This window comes from Asparagus officinalis, chromosome 5 (genome assembly GCF_001876935.1).
Source record: "Asparagus officinalis chromosome 5, Aspof.V1, whole genome shotgun sequence".
Taxonomy (NCBI): Eukaryota; Viridiplantae; Streptophyta; class Magnoliopsida; order Asparagales; family Asparagaceae; genus Asparagus; species Asparagus officinalis.
Window position 1 is genome coordinate 2886040 of NC_033798.1, and position 22150 is coordinate 2908189.

Below are 22150 nucleotides of genomic sequence, written 5' to 3' on the forward strand. Positions count from 1 at the left end.
GTCGCCGGTTAATCCCTCCTCCGCCTCCTCCTCCGCCCTTATTCCGCCGCCTCAATCCCTCCTCCAATCCCTCCTCCTTCGCCTCCTCCTCCGTCGCCTCCTCCGCCTCCTCCTCCGTCGCCAGTCGCCTCAACCGCATCTCCAACCAGAGCCGCCTCCGCCTCCTCCCCCACCGCCTCAAGGCCCTCAACCGCCTCTCGAACCCAGAGCTTCCGACGCCAATCGCGCCTCCTCCGCTACCTCAACCGCCTCAAGGCCCTCAATCGCCTCTCGGATCTAGGCCCTCAACCTCCTGCAGTTCAAAGATGTAATCTCGATGAAACCCTAACCCTAGATCTGCTCTTAAATTTTTACTGATTTTGAGTTTGATCCATAGTTTTCTACCCAGTTCTGTTTCTATTATTTGTTTGATAGGGTATAGATTTGAATTAGATTTAGGGTTTTTAGCTTTATTGATGATTAGATTGGGAACCCACTGGTGTTTGAACTTACGTTATAGATCTAATAATTCCAAAAGTCTGAACTTGTCAATGTATTGGTTCTACTATGAGTATTTTTGTCTTTGAATCGTTCCATGTTTCTGTTTTTATTAATTATATGAGGGTAAGCTATATTTCTCAATGGGCTGATTTTATAGTGCATCAAGGGCTGTTCCAGTGAACTTACTTTAAACTTTCAACTATGATTGTTCTTTAGCCTTTAATAGAGTTTTGATCTCATATTTTTGTTTGTGCAGCTTAATGCAGATAAGAGTCCATTCCAGCGGACATATGCTGCCCAGGTAATGCTAGTTTTCTCTTATGCATCTTCTATGTAAATTATGATTAACATACCTATTTGTCAATGGAGTTTTTGTTTGATAAGCCATGAAATTGAGGCCAGCTTAACACATGTTTTTAAAACTTTATCCACTTTCATTTACTTTCAGTTACATGGAAATTAGCATGCATGATCCAAAAGAGGCTTGCCTTGGGAGCTTGTCAGTCTCTGCTTAGATGCTAAAATTAGATTTTCTTCTCAGATAGTGGTTATGCCTTATTTTAATTAGTTAGGAGTCCAAAAGTGTGTAATTATATCTCTGAAAGCAAAAACTATGTTAACTACATATTTTTTAGGATCTAGAGATCTTTTATCCTTAATGTTTAGAGAATCCATGTAAGCTTTCATTTTGCTTAGGATAGATTTCAGAAAACTCTCCTGAGCTTGGGTTTAAGTTGCGCAAAAACCATTGAACTTTGAAATCTAAAGAAAACCCCCTAAGCATTGAGAGTGTCATAAAAACGGTGAACCGGAACGTTTTAAAAGCTTAACCTAACATCGTGGTAAATTCCCTTCTAGGATTTACCAGGGGAGAAATTTAGTTGAACTATTTGCTTCTAAATTCTTGAATTAGTGCCAGGTATATAAGTTGCACACCTGAACAAAATAGGGCTAAATAGAATGTTTATTTTAATCAGATCATTCTTTGTTGCTTCATGTTTTATTGTATTCTGCATTTAAACTTGTGTAAAATCCACCTTTAGGCAGTAGTGTAGAAGTTCAAAATGTATTGACTGAGGATCAGAACTTTAGTTGAACTATTTTTGTTTCCTAATGTATTATCTGAGGGATTGAATGTAGAATTTCCTAATGTATTGTTCATGGTTGTTATTTGTCATATGTTTTCTGTCACTTTTGGGTTCACAAATTTGACCCTAAATTTGTTGGGCTGTAGCTTGGTTAGAGATTTATCGTAGCTACAATAAGCCGAGGTGGCTATTATCCTTATACTACCATTAGTACTTTTGAGCTTGTGCTGATAGATGGAGTTCATTCATGTATTTTCCACCGTCGAACAATTTTGATCGAGGTTCATTTATACGAGTTCATACTTCTTCAATCTCTAGTCTTTAGACGTAATATTTTTATCATGCACATCCATTATGTTTGCTTGTTCCCTCTATCTTCCGGATATTTTGAATGTATTGTATTGTGCAATATGTTGCCTGTGCTATAGAATACCCACAAACGTGACAAGATATTCCTTGATCAAAATACAGTGTGGATCTTCACCCATTGTAGTCTAGTCCTCTTGCGAAATTTCTTTTTTATCTCTTGATTTTTTTTTGCACCATATAATTTATTCTAACTGTTAGAATTGATATTCTCTTGATCAAAATACAGTGACAATATGTTAACTTTTATGTTTCTTGCACCATATAATTTATTCCAACTGTTATAATTTGTTCTAGTTTAGCAGCTTGTTCTGTCTAAGGATTTTCCTTCTCATTTGATGTGTTCTTGTTTGCTGCTCTTTGATTCCTCATCATGGACACTATCCTTCAATTCTATTCTTTTTGGTCGTAAGATATTAATATTGTTAACCTGAATGCCTTGACCATAGTATTGCTGAATTAGAAAAGGATCAAACTTTGCGGTAGATTTTTCCTGAAAAGTTTTTCCTTGTATGTAGTAATCTTTTGCTTATCGTTTATTTGCTGGGTATTGAATTCTATACTTTCGCTTTGTTTTTCAGATTAACTGAAGATGAAGAATTTAAAAGAGTGGTTTTCCTATGAGCTATTGTCTAAATCATTACTATCTGCAAGGCCTTTCAGCTTCTTTTATGAGGAATCACTGGATGGTGAACTTGGCAACCGAGGTTCGGCCTTATTTTATGCTGTATTAAGTCATATAATCATTTTGCTGTTAGATTTTCAAACTACTTGAATTGAGTGTCACATGCCTTTTGCTCAAAGTTCAAGCATATTAACAATGCACGCATGTCTCTTGGCTCTGGTTCTTGTATTTACTATCATGTTTCCTGTTCTTGTAAAACCATAATTTTGTTATATGATTACGTATCTGATAAGTTCTTTGTGTATTTAGTTGATCTTTAGTCCCCTGGTTCCCAAAGATCGCATCTTGCTATCGAGTGTTTCATTATTATGACAATATCATACGTTTGTGACAAAATTAACTAATTCTATAGATGATTGATGCAGGAGAAATATTGAGGTCTCTATGGTGATTTCGGATTCTAACCCTTGCTATGAAGACGTACATATGAGGCTTGCTGCAGTACTTTTAATGTTACTATTGAGTCCAACTGAGTGTTATGTTTGTTTCCTGGTCTTTTCTTTCTTCTGTCATGATCATGTTCATGCCTGAACATTTAAAAAATGGGAAATAAGTGGACTATGGTTGTGCTACTATTTTGTTTATAGACGAACTTACTACTCTTCTAGTTTATCAAGTAATTAAGTAGATTGTCCTTACTAATCGTGATCGTGTTGCTGATAGTTATGATGACATTTATATCAAGTTATTGATCTTATACAGATCCTTACATACCTTGTGTTTTCTATCTTAATTCATTTAAATATACTCGCAATTTTGTTGTTATTGATCTTTTGGTTTTTGGTTTGGAAATTTGAGGTTAATTTTGCAAATGTGTGAGGTCTGTACTTTTATCCAGACTTGTAAATGGTTCAATCATGAACTTGTCTGTCTTTGTTTATCTTTGTTTATATTCCTATCTTTGTTAGTATTTTATCAAAAGCCCCAACAAGTTTGCAAAAAGCTCCCAAAAAGTTTGCAAAAAGCCCACAATAGTTTACAAAAAAACCCCTAAAAGTTTACAAAAAACACCCCACAAAAATTATACATATATAGTCACTATAGTTAAATGGGCAAATGGGCAACCCGTTTATTAAATGGGCGGGTAAAAACCCGCCCATTTAAATAATGTTAAATGGGTCATAAATGGGTAAATGAGCAAAACATGCCCGCCCATTTATGGCCCGCCCATTTAAAACTCATACCCACCCATTTAACATCTCTACCACCAGCCTTTGGTATCTGTCACGATCAACTGGTTCTCCAGCTTCAGCACCCAGCTTAAACTTCTGGTCGATCGGTGTAGTTGCAGGTTTGCATCCTAACATTCCTGTTTCTTTGAGAAGATCCAGTGCATACTTTCTCTGGGATAGGGCGATCCCCTCCGCTCCTCGAGCTATCTCTATTCTAAGAAAGTATCGAAGCAAGCCAAGATCTTTTACCTCGAATTCCTTACTCAGTCTCACTTTGAGTTGGGCAATCTCCTTCTCATCATCCCCTGTAATAATCATATCATCCACATATACTACAAGCAAGGTGATGTGACCTCCACTTCTTCGAAAGAACATGGTATGGTCGGCGCTGATCTGCTGGTACCCCATACCTATCATAACCCTCCTGAATCTGTCAAACCAAGCACGAGGAGACTGTTTTAGCCCATGGAGAGACTTTTTCAATCTGCAGACCTTTCCCACTGTCTGATTTGTACCAAATCCTGGTGGTATCTCCATGTATACCTCCTCCACTAGATCTCCATGAAAAAATACGTTTTTCACATCTAGTTGGTGTAGCTTCCATCCACCATTTACGGCCAGAGAGATTAAGGTCCGAATAGTGTTCATCTTTGCCACCGGTGCAAAAGTCTCATCGTAGTCGATGTCATATGTCTGACTATATCCTTTCGCCACCAGACGAGCTTTGTAGCGCTCAACCTGTCCATCTGGATTCTGCTTCACAGTGAAGACTCACTTGCATCCAACTGCTCTCTTCCCTTTTGGTAGTTTTACTAACTCCCAAGTGCGGTTCTTCTCAAGGGCCCTTAGCTCTTCGTGCATAGCAGCTTTTTATTTCTGGTCCTTTGCAACCTGCCAATTGTTAGGTATAGTAACAGAGTCCAGTGATACAATGAATGCTCCATGTGCAGGGTGGATGTTAAAATATGATACAAACTGAGCAAGATCCCGACCATATCTATCGGGAGGATTTCCCGCATTACTGTGAGTAGTCCTCCGTACAGTTATTGGTGTGGGATGAGTAGGAAGAGGAATGAAATCACCTTGAGAGGAATCTGGTGGTGATGTAGGTGTCTTAGGAGTCGGGGCAGGCGTTGGCAAGGGACTTGGCACCAGTGACACTGTAGGTACTGTTCCCGCAATTTGTTTCCCCTTCCTACTATAGGTAAGTAGTTCCCCCTGAGCCGTTGGTCTAACACCTCTTGTCTCATTCTCCTCTTCTTCTTCATTCTCTTGCTCCTCCTCAACCAAGTCTCATTCCCAAGGAATCGTTACAGAAATTGATTTTTCTGATCTCTCACCATTCTCAAACATTGATTTCTCCATATTTACCAATCTCTCACCATTCTCCTCCTCTCGCCTCATACTTCCAGTATTAGGCGAGTTACCAACGAATGACGTTGCCTTCCGGGTGTAATATGGCTCGAGTTCTCGGAAGTGCACGTCCATGCTCACAAACAACCTTTTCTCCACCGGGCTCCAGCAAACATATCCCTTCTGAATAGCAGAATGTCCCACAAAGATGCACTTCACAGCTCTAGGGGCAAGTTTCCCGACAGATGGCCCGTTGTCCTTCACAAAGCACACACAACCAAACACTTTAAGTGGAAGAATCCCACAATTATCTCCCTTCAATGTCTCACACGGAGACTTCCAATCCAGCACTCTCGAGGACATTCTGTTGATCAGCGCTGTTGCGGTCAACACTGCTTGCCCCCATAATGTTTCTGGGACATTCATAGAGATCATCATGCTTCTAGCAACCTCTAAAAGATATTTGTTCTTCCTTTCCGCTACCCCATTCTGAGCTGGTGTGTATGGACAGGTTGTCTGGTGATATATTCCCTGAGCTGACAAATATTCTTCAAACGCTCTGTTGGTATACTCTGTCCCATTATCCGACCTCAATATCTTCACCACTGCTCCATATTGAGTCTGAACATTCCTATGAAAGTTTTGGAAGCACCCAAACACTTCACTCTTATTCTTCATCAAGTATAACCAAGTCACACGAGAGAAACAATTAATAAATGTAACAAAATACTTGTATCCATTCATAGAACTTGTGGAACAAGACCCCCAAACATCTGAATGTACCAAGTTAAATACACGGGAACTTCTATGACCTGAACTAACATAAGAGCTTCTAGTAAGTTTTCCAAACTCACATGCATCACACACAAGTTTCTGTTTATTTGCTTTCTCAAATAAAGAAGGATACAATCTACTTAAAACACCAAATGATGAGTGTCTCAACCGCTGGTGATGAAGCATTAACTCATTCTCAGTACTCATATTAGATCCTACTCCTGCTTCCTCTACTACTGACACCAATGCTGAATCCAGCCCTTCACGATCCAGATACCACAGTCCATTACGTCATGTGCCAGTCCCAAGTCTCCGTCCTGTCACCTTTTCCTGAAAGATCATCTTGGGAATATCAAAAGAAACAATGCATTTTAGTTGGAGGATGATAGAACTAATGGACAAAAGATTGACTAAAAATGAAGGAGCATGCAAAACATTGGATAAAGTTACAGAACCAGTACAATCGACTGTATCCTTACCAACTACCGGCTAAAATGTACCATCAACTGTTTGAATTCTATCAGGTGATGCTAAGTGAGTATATGATGAGAACTCACTAGCATTACCTGTCACATGCCGAGACGCACCGGAGTCGACTATCCATTCTGATGATCTATTGGAAAACATAGAAGCAAGAGCATGTATGTCATCAGTACCTTTGGTCGGATGAGCATAGGTAACAGTATTGCCTCTGGCGAAGAACGAAGTGGATGCCTCCTGAGTCCCACTCCACAAGTCTCCATCCCCTGCTACTTGCTGCTTCCTCCTGAGTATCGCCAGGAGAGCACGATCCTCCTCAGTAAAGACCACCTCAGATTCGTCTTCTTCTGCTACAGTCAGATTCGCCCGATTCCCTGCTCCTCTGCCACCTCGTCGACCCTCACGGTCACGACCACGACCTCCGAATTGTTCACGTCCACCCGAATATCCTTCCTTGGGTGCTTTGGTGCAAGCATGCCTTAGATGACCCACCGCACCACAGTTGTAGCACTGTCGAGTCTCTCCCCTAGATCCAGTATTGCTAGAAGCTGCCAGTGCTGACTTCACCATCGGAAGTCCACATGTCCCCGTCTGCAGCCGAATGCGAGTCTCCTCCTGGATCATAGCAGAGACAGCCTCCTCAAGCGTGGGAATTTTTGGCTGAGCTAGCAGTAATACAATTCGCTGAGCGAACTCTGATGTCAATCCCTTGAGAAACACCATAGTCCTCTCCTGTAGAAAGGCCTCCCGCTCTTTACATCCCGGGTCCTAGCAGCTAGCCCGGGGGGAAAAATGATCATAGTCCAGCCACAGACGCTCCAGCTCTATAGCATATTCTTGTACAGTCCTCTCTCCCTGGACTGTGGCGTCGATCTCTCCTTTAATCTGGAACACCCGCAGGTTATTCCCCACCCCATCATATGTTCTCATCAACTTCTCCCAGACGTCCTTCACCTTCTCAATGCCATCCACCGTGGCGGCGATCGTCGGGACCAACGAGTTGAGAAGCCAGATGTACACCAACATATGAGTGGACTTCCACTCATCTCGTCCTCCCCAGTCCTCATCCGGTTCTGTCTTCTCTCCGGTCAAGTAACCCTCTAGGTTCCTCCCTGTAAGGGTGTATCTCACCCGTCGTGACCAACTCAGGTAGGTACTCGATCCATCAAGCTTCAGATTGATAGTCGGAAGCTCCAACTTCTTCGATGGTCTTATCGTGCTTTCATCAGCCGACAACTTCATCAACTTCATCAAAGTTGACACCTCCGCAGGGTTCAACTTCTCGCTTTCATCAGCCGACAACTTCATCAACTTCATCAAAGTTGACACCTCCGCAGGGTTCAACTTCTTGATAATCTCCTCCATCGATCAAGCTTGATCAAGCTTCAGATCCAACACCTGTTCACCTTTCTCTTCAAACCCTTGTTGTGCGCAGTGAAAATTTCGACAGCACTTCTGCTGCACAACAAGAGTAAGATCTCTAATAAATTCTCGTTTCTCAGAGGAAACTAGAATCAAAAAACAGTGATATATCTCATCGCTGTGAGATATATACTCTTCCTGTCATCAGTTCGAGGACTGAGTCGAGGGAACCCATGCCAAACTCGAGGTTCGGCTAGCACAGCCGAGGCGGGGGCAACGGGTGGGGGGGCTGATCCGGGAAGGGGGGGGGGTCTGTAGGGGCTTTCCAGAAGAGGGGGGTCTGCAGGGGTTTTCGGGAAGGGTGGGGGGCGTCTCAGTGTTCGACTGTAGGGGTCTGCAGGGTGGGGTTAGAGGATGGCGGCGGTCTGCAGGACAGAGATGGGGGGCGGTTGGTTCGGCCTGAGAGGACAGGGCAGGAGGCTGGTTCGTGGGGAGGGGACTGATCGTGTGAGGTTCTAGGACAGGGCAGGAGGCGGCGGGTTCTGGACTGGCAGGGGGGTGAAGGCGCAGCGGCAGGGGGGTTTCTGGGTAGCGGCAGGGGGGTTTCTAGGGTTCAGGGATTACAGCGGAGGATGGGCAGTGCGAGTTGACAGCGGCTCGAAGGAAGAGGAGGACGGCTCTGGAGAGTTTTCGCGAGGGTGGGGAGGTGGCCGAGAGAGGGGGCAGCCGGGGTGCGTAGGGGGTGGAGGCGGCTAGGGTTTTGGTGGAGGCTCTGATACCATAAAGAATATGAAACCCTAATTCATTATGAGATCTTATGGGGCTTTATATAGGCCCCTACACAACTTTCAAATAAGTCCCTAACTAATACTAATATGTCAACAAAAACAATGCTTAAATTATCAATGTTCTACATATATGTCCAGCATGTCTGCATATGCCTAAACCTGAATGACCAAAAAGTGTCCAGAGTACATATTTATTGCATGATAGAAATTTAATGGCACAAGAAATTTGATGAAAGTTAAACATATAATACTGAAAGGCTTACTGATTCACTATGCCCAGTCAATGAATGGACTAAACTCCCATCAGAAGCATTCCAAACACATATTCTGCAATCTACAGGAAGGAAATGTAAATTAATAATCTAAAAAGGAATAATCGATAGGCATATTAAAAGCTTACTGGAAAAAGAATAATACTGATAGACACCAGGAATAGGAAATAACACAATAATGAAACAAAAATAAACAAGACGGAAAAAAAGGGATAGATATAGCCAACATTACATGAGTAATGCATTAGTAAGTAAAGCTACCAAATACCACCCTGTACAACGGATTTAAGGGCAGCAATTTCAACCCCACGAAAAAAACACAGCCAGAACTCAACAGTAGGAGACTTGAGGTAGTATAAATTTTCATATCATATTCTGCCAGGTGCCAAAAGATGTGGAGGTACCAAATTTGTGTCTGTCATCTATTTAATATAGGTATAGTGGTTTAATATTCCCACCAAAACTGTGTTTCCAAGTTTTTCAACCTGCCACTGGGCCCAAGAAGAAGCCAGATATCAGTCCGCATGATCCCAAATTCAAAGCCAAGAGCTTAAACTATAACAGACATCGACCAGTTCACAGGAAACTCAAACTACCATGCACAAGGAGAGGTCCACCTGCACTTGCATTTGAAGGCAAAAGAGTGACCGGGAAAAAAGCCCAATACCTTGCGGGTGTAGACAGAGTTGCTTGGTCTGTCACAAGGAACTGAGAACTCACGGATCCCAAGCAGGTTTTCTAATTTTCCGTGGCCAACTTGATATGTGCTTCTTCTAAGCTAAGGTTAAGCAATTATCAGAATAATATAGCAATTCTAACATACTGCTGAATGATTCTTACATGAGAAATATCTTGAAAATGTTTTGCTCTTAAAAGTGAAACATGCAGCAATGAGCTCAGGGAAGTAAAAAGTATCCAAAGACAATTTGCCGGCAGACAATGTAGAAGTACAAAATGTAACAAAAAGAAAAAAAAATCTTACTTACCCATGATAGCAGCAAGCACAAAGCGGTTATCCAAGCTCCAAACTACCATATTAACACCTCTAGGAGTGGGCTGAAATCTTTGTCGTGGACCTCCACGAGGAGGTTGGGGAGGCATAGGAGGTGGTGGAACCTTGAGATGATATGCACGCGTCCAACGGCCAACCTTCCCCTGAAATAAGACACATCTTAGCAAAGAATAGAAAATCCTAAAATAAAGTGTGATCTTCAGCATTAGGAAACATCACATCTAACAACAGAAGGCATGTTATCAAAACAAATGTTTCTCGAACTTTTTTTTTTCCCTTCACCACTCTCCAGACACTTGGAAGCAGAGTTTTCTTCAGAGATTATCATAATATCCACATGTTTATCTTGACATCAATAAAAAAGACATGTTCAAAGCTATTTGACCAATTATATTAGGAAGATCAAATAATATTATCAGCATATGCAGAAGCCAGAGGAATAAACAATCGAAACATGTATAAGAACTGTGATACACAGAATGCTGGTAGCAGCCAACTGGTTAGTAGGAATACACAATCAGAACATATCAGACGCCTAGTCCAGGAATCCATATTAAACTATACATGTATACATATTTACAGTCACATGCAACATTTAGGCTAAGTCCTACTGGGCTTTACATCCTAGCTAGGCCTTATTACAGTAATAAAGCCTCACCACTCTCTGAGATGATCATTATTTAACGATAGCTGTGTTCTCACAGAATCAATAAAGTTTTAGAGAACCAGACATCTCAACAAATTAGAAAACGAGCCAAACATGTTCAACGTAAGGTCATTTCTCAGAAGGATTCAGACCAATTAACCAAGACTGGAAAAGTTTAACGATTGAAAGTTAATAATTGAGCTCACATGGGATCGACGGGATCTTGGGATCCAAATAATAGCGCTTCCATCGCGAGAACATGTAACTATGTTGTCATGAGTGAACCTAGAAAAAACATAACATGGATTAGCATGAAATGAGCTGACAAACGATATCTGGAAAAAAATGAGAATAAAGTAAGGATATTTTTCGATATCAAAACATTAAATCATTAACATTTTTAAAGGTAATCCCTCATATCATTGAAATTGCTATTAGGCTCCGCAGTTATTAGAAGTTGTTTCAAATTAATCCCTCCAATCAACAACAGCTATATCAAGATATGAAAACTGGGGGACCTAATAGCAAGACTAATTTCATAAAATTGAAGAGTTACTAATATCGAAAAAAAATCCCATAAAGTAAATAAATTAGGTAAGCAACAAACTCAGCACAAACCAAGAATTTTTGAACTTTGAAACATTATCGTCCTTAAAAGTATCAGTTGTAGTTCTAGACGCCACTGCACAGCCACTGAAATAGAAAAACAACAGCATTAACATGCATCTAACATGCAGATAAAACGCACTTTCTAACTGCACCCAGCTAACCTGAATTGTGCATAATTGACATCATTTTCATGGCCAGATAAAAGATCCATCTCATAATTTGGTTGCTCAGAGTCATCTGGGTTGCTTTTACAAGCATTCCATACCTGAAATCAACTAGTTAGTTACTGAAGTATGGAGAACACTTTAATAGTTTGGATTCATCTTAATGATATATTTCAGGATTTATTGAAAGCATATGTCATTAAGAAAATTTATAACAATACTGATATACCCTTGCGTATGTGTCAGAGCTACCAGTGACAAATACAGTTCCATTAGCATTGTAAGCACAGCATAATATCTGATGACTTTGTTGACCAACACTTGATGAAGGATCAGAACTTCCTGTGGCAAGTTTTATTGTTACCAACATTAGACCTTATCAGAAGACACCCATAAAGCAACTGTCTGGAGGCATTTAACTAACCTGCTAAACTATCTAGAGGCTTTGGGACATATATTCGAGGGCTGAGTTGCGAATACCTAGCATCCCATATCCGACAGGTTCCATCATCAGAGGATCTGAGCATCATATACAGCATAAACAACCAAAATACAGGGATCTTCTCAATGGAGCATGCAGTTTACGAAATATGATAGTTAACTCTGATATGAAACAGATTTGCATAGATTTTTGATATCAATGCAAGAATGACAGAAAAAAAAGGTAATCATATCCATAATAAAATTTCAAACATTGCCATTATCCTTTATTACATTACAAGCCTACCATGAAAGAGTACAAATGGCACTGGACTTCTACTATAAATTTGCCATTATCCTTTATCACATTATCCATAATAAATTTTCAAACATTGCCATTATCCTTTATCACATTACAGGCCTAAACGCAGTTTGAGCAATCCCCAACTCAGATTTAAATGAGTTAATAGTGAATAGTTATAACCCAAACTTCTACTATAAACAAAGAAAATTCAAAGTTGTTTGATAAATCTACGATTCATATTACTAACGGCTAGTGGTATAGTTTTTGAGTCGATTACATAAAAGGAGGTACTATTGAAGATTATTTGTCAAATGACACCTGCAAAAGCATGCGAAAATAAAGGTTTCCTCAATAATACGCACTACCATAAAGAAGATGGCATTGATAAAAAATAACACAGTGATGGAAGCTAGATTATGGAATTTGGAAGCTATGTAAATATTGGTTATCCAACTGGACCACGTACAATGAATTTGTCTAAGCAGAGTTTTCTTTTAACAAAATGTGTTGTCTAGTTGAGCTTAGGTTAATTGAATATGGATAATGTGAAGTATCAGCCAAAAGTAGCCAGCTTGAGCTAAAAAAAACAACAAATAAGAGAGAAACTATAGGAGATTTTTAATTAAAGACCACTCACGATAAAAGCTGGTAAACGGATCGTGGACTGAAGGCAATAGCAGTAACAGCTCCAGAATGTCCCCTCAAAACTGAAATTGGGAGTCCATCAGGTAAACGCCACTGCATTGAGAAGATCAGAAGACCAACCATTAAAAACATAAAGCGAAAAAGATGGATCTGATGATAGGACCAGCAATATGAATAAACAGAGGCAATCAACTTACAACTCTAATGATGAAGTCATTTGAAGCAGATGCCACCAAGGCATTGTTAGAACTCACAGCCAAGTCAGTGATATCACCCTTAAATTTCATCAAGAAGGAAAATATCATCCTTAAGTAAATATTGACCCAAAAAAAGGTACAGAAAATGGGTGAAAGCAATGAACATGACTCACTTCATGCCCCCGGCAGCTGGCCAAACAAAATGCAGTTTCCATCGACCATATTTTCACAAGGCGATCATCAGAACCAGTGATCACATACCGTCCTGACCGATCAAATATAGCTACAAAAAGAGCAACCAAAAAATCATAAAATAGAAACCCTAGAACACAATTTAAAACTATTCTCAAAACAATGAAAGTACAAGCTTTAATATAGGAAGCAAGAAGGTAAACGGTAACCAGCAAAATGAAATACAGAATTATAAGAATATCATGGCAGATTGGATTAAGAGCCGTCGATTTATCCAAACATTTATTAGGTTCGTGAATCGTCACAATGCCATAATTCCAGGCATATGCAACACCAGCACTCCTCTAACACGACTGCTCCTCTTATGCAGTGATTTTTCACTTGATTTCGCTTGTTCTAGTTTAAACCTGATATGCATCTGAACCTTATGTTGACTTTCTTACTTATCTTCAAAAGCCTCTTCATAAAGATGCAAAAATATGCCAGAACAGACGATAAACAAAAAAACCAGGGGCATGCAAATAAATAAGATTTAAATACCTATTATCAGCGTAGCATTTTAAAACTTCCTATATCAGCTATTTATTTTAAATAATTATAGTCAACATGCAAAACAATATCAGATTTGATGCTGAAGTATGTCGATATTGTGCAGGTGCGCAACATACACATAAGAGATGAGACTCAAAATACGACTTGGCTCCTTGTAACCAACACTGGACCATAAACTAAAACATTACTGGCTTTCTTTAAGTTTTCTAATTAATTGAAGCAAATAGACAATCTTCATCTTTAAATTTATTTCAGCATTAGAAGATGAACATCAACTTATTCAAAGACGAGCAAAATAATCAACCAACAAGAACATCTACTGAAGCACAGATTAATATGAACAATATAGAACCTATCTTGCAAAAAAGAAACACGATCATAACTCTGTAAACAACTAACAAAAGTCAAGGTGGCGATCTATTAAAGCATCTGAAAGCAGAATCAGTCTAAAGCTGAAAGTTCAGAACTGAATTGTCACTGTTATCCTCATAGGTTGTAACACGTCCATGACAACTGATCTTCCTAGCAATTTTATAAATCATACAGCCAATAGGTTTCTATCACAAGTATGATCTAAATAAGATCAAGATTGCAGGTATAAACACAAACCAGGGGTTAGAAAGCAGTGAAACAGTAAAGACCTTAGTGAGCTTCTTAAAGTCCCTTTAACCATTACACCATAACTTTGAAGTTGTGGTGAGAGGTGAGGGCTATATTTTTATATTTCAAGTTTTCAACATGTCCCCGCAGGTTGAGCACCCATTTTATGGGCCGAAACCTGGACTCATGCAACGGTGTCCATTTTCAGAAAATTTGCTTAAAATTCATGATCGGAGGGATTTAAGCCTAATTTTTTCTCTGATACCATCTTAAAGCCCCTCTAACTATTGCACCATAGCTCCAAAGTCGTGGAGAGAGTTGAGGATTATATTTTTATATTCCAACAAAGCTCAAGGAATCCTTATCCAATCAACAAGGACAATTCTATGCTCAATGAGCTGATATAAATGGCACATGCATTTATGAGCTAAAAAAGACACTTAAAGGCACACATTTGGTTGTTGCAGAGGAAAATAATCATAAGCTAAAAGAACATCATAGGCTACAAAACATGAATTAAAGAGGACTTGAGTTATACCACAATAGACAGCATTCTGATGTCCCCTGGTTTTCTTAATAACTTGCATCTTCTGCACCAGTGTTGATGGTTTAGCAATTGCATAACATGCTGCATGGATGGATGTAGCACGGTGGTGTTTCGTAAAACCACCTCCTATTTCCCTTAACCTTAATCCACGAACCTGATCGGCCTGCATATGAGGCCAACGCAGGTAACGAGGCAAAGGATCAGCTCTCTTCTCTTCCCTATCTCTATCAGCTGGAAGTACAGAGTATTATCAAAATACACAGCATACAAGAAGAGAGATTGACCACTAAAACAAACTATAATGAGAAATAATTTTTGTAACTGACAGAAAAGTAAAAATAAAACACATCACATACATGCAAGAAGAGAGGAGGAGCCAGATCCTAGAATAGTTGGAACATCAGCTGCATTTGGAAAGGTTCCTCCAATATCATGCCATTGCGTAGAGCAGCTTACAATCAATTGCTTAAGAAGCTTTACCAAATGATCTGTGGCAATGTGAGGGTACCTACAAAGATGATAAGAAAAACTAAATTTGGAGCTGAAACATTTTGGCTGCAGTGCAATCACAGTGTCAGAAGCCACAACCATTCGAAAGACGAGTAGATCATGAGCAGAATACAACTGATACCCAAGTGCTAAATAGCCACGGTAATAAAAGAATGTTATGAGTTAATCAACTAAACAACAAGTTAACTAACATTCTAGAAGTTGTATCGCTAGAACATTATGTTCCTAGAACCATATTCTTCAATTCAGAACTAGATAATTATATGTTTTGACAGATCTCATGGACACTCTCATCGTAACAAACATATTGATTTGTCAAATACCAAAAGAACACAAACTATTAGGAGAAATTATAAAGTAAGACTTAAGTATGCACATGGACAGATAGAGGCATCATGAGGGAATACCCGAATCCATCTATTTTTAATTTCTAGATTCATGTTCTGCAATTTGGGACAATATAGTATGTATGTTTGATTTATGTAACAGATTGTCAGACACTATCCTCGCATCAAATAGATTGATCAGTCACATACCAAAGAACAACAACTATTTGGACAAGGACAGATTTAAGTATACATACGGACAGATTCAGGCATCATCTGTACATATCTGAATCCGTAATTTTTTTAATTCACAGATATTGACCCCTCAGCCAATCAATCTCTCTCCCGATGTCTTCATCCAAGCCCTCTTCCTCAGCTGAATACAATCCAGTGCACCATCAGGTCCATCACTAAATAAACATTCACAAATATTTACTAAATACATAAATATCTACATCAATCTAGTTTGAATACAGGAAATATCTACCGTTCAAAATACAACGAATTTGAATAGCACCAACTGAACCAAATTTGAATCTAAATATCTTTCTATTCAATTTGATTTGGGTCAGTTCCATTCCACCCCTACTGCTGATCACTTCAGTTAGACGAGGCAGGTCGAGGCAGCCTACGCATTGACCCGGACAGCTCTAGGTGGCAGACATTTCCTCAAGCACCTAGAACAGCCTAGAATTTTAAAAAGAAGTGCCTTAAAATCATTATTCCAAGCAAATTCCTGTTACAGCTCAAAAATCAAGCTTACATCCCTTCAGGAATAAGAGGGAAGGTCATTTCTGTCAGTCAAAGTAACAGTTCAGCTGACTGAAAATTATAGTGATTGAATTGCACTGTAAAATGGGAGCTAAAATCGATAATTCAGTTCTCCACACAACACTCCGGTTAGACCACCTGACTTGACACTGCAAAGAGTGGTGGATTCAGCTTGCCTGAGGATCCTCATTACAAAGGGCATTCTGAAATTTTGTTGGGCAAGTGATGTTGGTTTCAGGGCTTCTCATGTGCTTCTTCCAGATGTCGTCTAGGATCTTCTAAATCATCTTTTCTAACTGGAGATTAATTATGGCGGGTCTTGTCCTTGGACCTTGGTCAAAACAGTGAAGCAAAGAAGCTAACTTGGACCTTAAATTGGCAACGAAAAGTCCATTTTAGAAGTTGCTAAATAGTTGAAGAAATGGTAGAAGCTAGGTATCCTTTCATCATTTGATCAAAAAATCTTTGAGTAAAGGACGATACATAATAAAAAAACAAGTTTATTCCAGTATGGAACTCAATGTACTTAATCTGACATATCTTTTTTGAGGTAAATAAATTTGGTTTGTATCTACTGAACCTCTATAAACATGCAAGTGTGCTGGCATGGAATTTTTGGTAGGGAAATATTCTACAGTTGCACAGCATCCTAATGAAATTACTAGAGCCTGTTTACTATTTGATTATTCAAAATAGAAACAAATTTTTTGAACTTACGACAACAACATCTAGTAAAATACCTCTTGACTAAGTCAACATAACATAAAGGGAAGGATATGCCATCATCATCTTCATTGGCACTATGAGTACCAGTCCTTGAATACCAAGCATGGTATCTTCTGGGCAATAGTTGATGCTCCAGAAGTTCATTCCAGAAGTGTTCAGAAGTTCTCTTGCATGGCCCCGCTGACAGAAAATGCATGATTAGAAAGTAAACTTCCTCACATCTGGATTCACTGAATTGACCTTCTCAGGCACCATCATTGAAAAATTTAAAGGTCCCATACTAACAGAAGATGCATCCCCAAAAGGTTTACGCTTCCTCAGAGCCATACTTTATGTCACACCTGAAGTTAAGATAAACAAAGCATGTAAAAAACATCCACAACGAGTATGAAACATCAGAATGTTAATATCAGTTTGAGCACACCAACTTGATGAATGCATCAAAGTAAACCATGAATAACTTGTAGAGGAAACATCATGAGATTTATTTGAGAAAGTAACTTATTAATCACTGTATCATGTGTATTTACTTCATTTTCTTTCATGCAAATGTATTTAACAAAGAAGTGTTCCCTTCCCTCCATTTTCTTTATTCCCATCCAACATTTAAGACAATTTCTTACAATCAATTATTTATGTGGAATTTTAGGATGTTTCTCTTCCAAGTGAAGCCCTCTTAAACAACTTGTAGCCAAAGATCATTCAAGTGGTTTTGCAACTCGCAACCAAACATTTCCAAAACTATTTTGAATTGCAACCACATTTTGCTAGCCAAACATACAAAACTAGTCATCCAAAACAGAAAGCCAGAATTCAACACAAAAGGAAATTGCCTTTCTGTTTTTCAATCTGATATAAAGGATGTAAACAGATGATTAACGAACTATCTATATCAATAGTACAAAACTTGTTTCCATCTCAAGGTTTTAAATATCGGTTATCGGAAATATATCGGACGGCCAAATTTCATATTGGAGTGTCATATTGGATGGTGAGCAGATACAACATCATGTCCTAAAATGTATTCTAAGCACATTTAATGAAATACGACAAATGGTCTTCGAGTGAGAAATTTGTAAGTGATTTGGGAGAGAGAACAATGGAGGCGGAGAGAATTAGGGTTACACAATGAGTGGATGTGAAATAGAATAGGATAGCATAGTTTTTTTAGTGGATGCGGATCAGGCAGGGAATAAAGAGGGTTTTTGCCTCCAAACCCGAACCGGTTCACATAGAATGTAAATTGTAGAAAATTGGGCAATTTTTAACCCACGAGAAATTAGCCACTTTATCAGATTTACACCAATATATCGGGACAAATCGGCCAAAAATGATATGTAATAAACTTTTGCAAAAAATCATATCAGTCATGGAAGAAACCCTATATCGGCGATAAATTGATAAAATCAGCCTATTTTTAAAACATTGGTCTCAATACAATATTAGCTAACAAAGGAAGACTTGTCTATAAGCAAAAGGAACATCAAATGTACCCTAAGACTATTGAGATTACTGTTGGGTCCTTTTATTTTGATGATGATTAACAAACAATTTACAACTAATGTTGTTTGTCTAGTGTTTGTGTTTTGCATTTATTCTAGGCAAACAACATATTGGAGGTTGGATGGAATTGCGCCATAACGATCATATCAAATGGAGGTTAACGGAAATAGTGGAGTGAAGCAATGCAATTCAAGTCAATATCCAAATTCAAGCTTCATCCGCAAGTTTACCAAATTGAGCTATATTGAAGACCATCAAGCTTGGGTATATAGCTTATAGCGTTTGTAGTATAGGTTTATACTTGTGTGTTAATACTTTAAGCTCATATTATTCACACACACGTATTTGTTGATTTTATAAAAATATAGGTGTTTTTGATAAAATATTATTTTATTAGTTTATAGACTTCAACGTCACTTTATACATAATTTATCAAGTCTATAAAAACATTTCACAAAGTTTCAATATTGTGTTTATGGCAAATGATAAAAACATGTATGTTTAGTTTTCATGTTTTTGGACATATTTAAAAAATAATGAGTTTTCACTATTGAGAAGTGAAATCCCAAAAATTCTTTTTGTAACATGTTCATTTACACGTTTACAATGATTTTCTAAAGTTTTACATTTTTTAAAATTTATTTGCTATTTTTAAAGGCACTTCAAAAATCAGATTTTTTCGTAACATCAAGCTGATACAGTGTTATCAGTCGACTGATGGAATTTATCAGTCGACTGATGAACACTGTTTTAAATATCGGCCGATAATCGATATTATCGACCGAGTTATCGGATTTGGGAGCTCTCCGCTAGGATAAATTGGATTTTTAATCGGTTATCGTTTTTCTAGGTTTATCGGCGATTTATCGGCGTTATCGGCACTTATCGGCCGATAAGTAAGACTTTTTTATCGGGATTATCGGGATTATCGGCCAATTTGGACTAACATTATATTTTTTCAAGGCTATGATGCAAGTTTCGCTTTCTACAGTTAGTTAATGATTCTAAACATGATGATTTACATTTTGGTATGTTTATATTTCATTAAGCATGATTAGATTACATTTTTTAATTGGTATATTATATATACACATCATTTAGTATATCACTCCGATAAATACTACTTATCCCCGATATATCCCCGATTTCCGCTATCCGATAAGGATTTTGGCCGTCCGATAAATCCCCGATAACCGATATTTAAAACATTGCTGATGAAAATGCCTGGAATCATCAAAAAACCTCTGTTTCTTTTCAGTCAACTGATCAGTCGACTGATGAGTCATCGGTCGACTGATAAGCTCATAACGACTAGTTTTGTACTATTTCCAGATTTTTAGTTTTTAACCAGTTTACTAAATAATTTATTTCTCTCAAATAGGAAGTGAAATTCGTGAAATCCTTTCTCTAACATGTTCATCTACATGTTTAGAAACGTCCCTCAAAATTTCATGATTTTTGGAGTTGATTTACTATTTTTAATTAATTTTATAAAATCAGATATGCAAAATTCCAAAATATGTCAAATTTGGAACTGTCGACTTTATCAGTCGACCGACGCACTGTAGTCAGTCGACTGATGACCTTTTTTCAGCCTATAACGGCTAGTTTTTCAGATTTTATCTTTTTATGATTTTTCTTGGGTTTTTTACTGGTTTTTTGGTTTGTTTCATGAGCCTATATATACCTCTTGCCCTCTAACATTCTGAAGCAATTAAGAAAATTTTTAAACAAGTTTAAAAGGTGTTTAAAGTTTGTTTAGTGTTTGTTTCAAGTTTGTGAAGATATTTTCACAAGAGGAAGAAGAGATCATCCTTTGGTGTTTGAGCTTCAACTTATCTCTCTCTCTTGATCTATAGAGAAGTTTTTCTAAACTCTATTTCTAGCTATTTATTGTTTTGTTCATACTATAGAGAAGTTTTTCTAAACTCTATTTCTAGCTATTTATTGTTTTGTTCATAATTTTCATAAGCTAGAATTTTATTTGAGTTTAGTTTGCTCTATTTCTAGCTATTTATTGTTTTGTTCATAATTTTCATAAGCTAGAATTTTATTTGAGTTTAGTTTGATTTTGATTTATTGAATCTCATTGTTAGATACACCCACTTGAGCTTATAGTATTTCATACATAATATAATTAGGGTTGTGAGAGATTGTAACTTTGAGTTGTGCTTAATTGAGTTCTCACATTGTTTAGAGAACAATCATTTAATTAGTGAGCTATTATTGTGAGGTTCACTTTGTATTACACTAGTACACCAAGAGGAGTGTGTGGTGAGAGACGGGCTAAAGACCAACACTTGAGGTGGTAGTTAGTGTGTTTACATTGTGAGTGATTGTAAAGTTTTCGGTGAACTAGAAAACCGAGTGTGAGGTGTAAACGTTATTCGGGTAAGCGTAGAAAACCCGGTTGTGATAGTGAAGATCTCCTCGAGGTGAGGAGTGGAGACGTAGGTCATGGGGACTGAACTCCGTGATCATATTGTTTGTTTGTGATTGTATTGGCGCACTTATTTTTGTGTTCATATCTTATATCGTCTTTGTTTATTGCTTATTGTTCATATTCCCACTATCTTGTTTGTGTTTATATTGCCCTTGGTTTATTATCCTTGCATATATATTGTTCATATCTTATTTGCTAGGATAATTTGTTAATAAGTTTTAAATTGGCATAAATTAGATTAGATTAGCATAAACCCTATTCACCCCCCTCTAGGGTTCTTTCCTAGTGGCACTAGGGTACTTTCAATTACAACTTTCATATATTGACTTTGAACGTTTCATATACCCAGACAAGATCCTCCAACCAAAACTACTTCGTTGTGGCTACTTAGTTGTTCTAAGGCTACAAATCAATTACCTTAACTTGAATCAATCAAACAAGAGTATCCGATTGTAATCTAACAGACTTCTTAGCAGCCATGATTAGGTTCGTGTACAGTACTCTTCTGAAATAATCAACAGAACTAGCTAGAACAAAACAACATGAATCCACCAATATGGTTCAGAGAATTAGTGTTTGCTTAATTATCATAATAAAATATTTCGAAATTCAAAACCAATCCTAACTCTAGGAGGGCTAATATGTTCAAGTTTGCTAACATTTTTTTCAAGTGAATCTGAAAAATCACATGATCTAACCCTAAAAAAGGACTTGCTTGTTTCAAGAAACCACCAAGAATCATGTTAAAGCTATTGACAAAAAGGTGATGTGATTTTTGAATGGCAATGACGCAAATCTAGCATAAATATTTCACTACTAAAGGATTAACATCAACTGACCAAATAATGCTTGGCCTGAAGGTTCTTCAGAACTCTTTGAAGCTTTGAAGAACATGGTAAACCACTATAGCCAAAAATAGGTCCCTTTATTTGACAAAAGGGATTTTTAACCATGTCAAGAACGAATAAGACCATCAATGGCAGAGTCATATTTGAAGTTAGTCACCCAAATCGTCATATTTTGCAATTAGTTCACAATCTTAACATTAGAAATTATGCTTTGTTAGATTTACCATCCAAATTGTTGATCATAGTAGGCCAGTGGTTAATCAGGATGGATAATTATCAAATCAATCAAAATCAACATCAAAATCAGGCTCAAAT

General features: G+C 38.0%; 1 protein-coding gene and 1 long non-coding RNA gene across 2 annotated transcripts in view; one reads left to right on the plus strand and one right to left on the minus strand.

Annotated features, from left to right (window-relative positions):
- The window catches only part of LOC109843849 (PH-interacting protein-like), a 38400-nt gene that overhangs the window by 15093 nt on the left and 1157 nt on the right, over positions 1–22150 (minus strand). Inside the window, 14 exon segments of the mRNA XM_020412812.1 lie at positions 8812–8882; positions 9807–9975; positions 10685–10763; positions 11097–11171; positions 11249–11352; positions 11481–11593; positions 11676–11770; positions 12613–12713; positions 12818–12895; positions 12991–13100; positions 14700–14939; positions 15065–15216; positions 17056–17257; positions 17260–17382. Coding sequence (XP_020268401.1) covers positions 8812–8882; positions 9807–9975; positions 10685–10763; positions 11097–11171; positions 11249–11352; positions 11481–11593; positions 11676–11770; positions 12613–12713; positions 12818–12895; positions 12991–13100; positions 14700–14939; positions 15065–15216; positions 17056–17257; positions 17260–17368 — 1698 coding nt within the window. The 5' untranslated portion in view covers positions 17369–17382.
- On the plus strand, positions 265–3261 carry LOC109843851. Its single transcript, XR_002247810.1, has 4 exons — positions 265–307; positions 737–781; positions 2516–2641; positions 2985–3261. It is a non-coding gene; the product is annotated as an uncharacterized LOC109843851 (long non-coding RNA).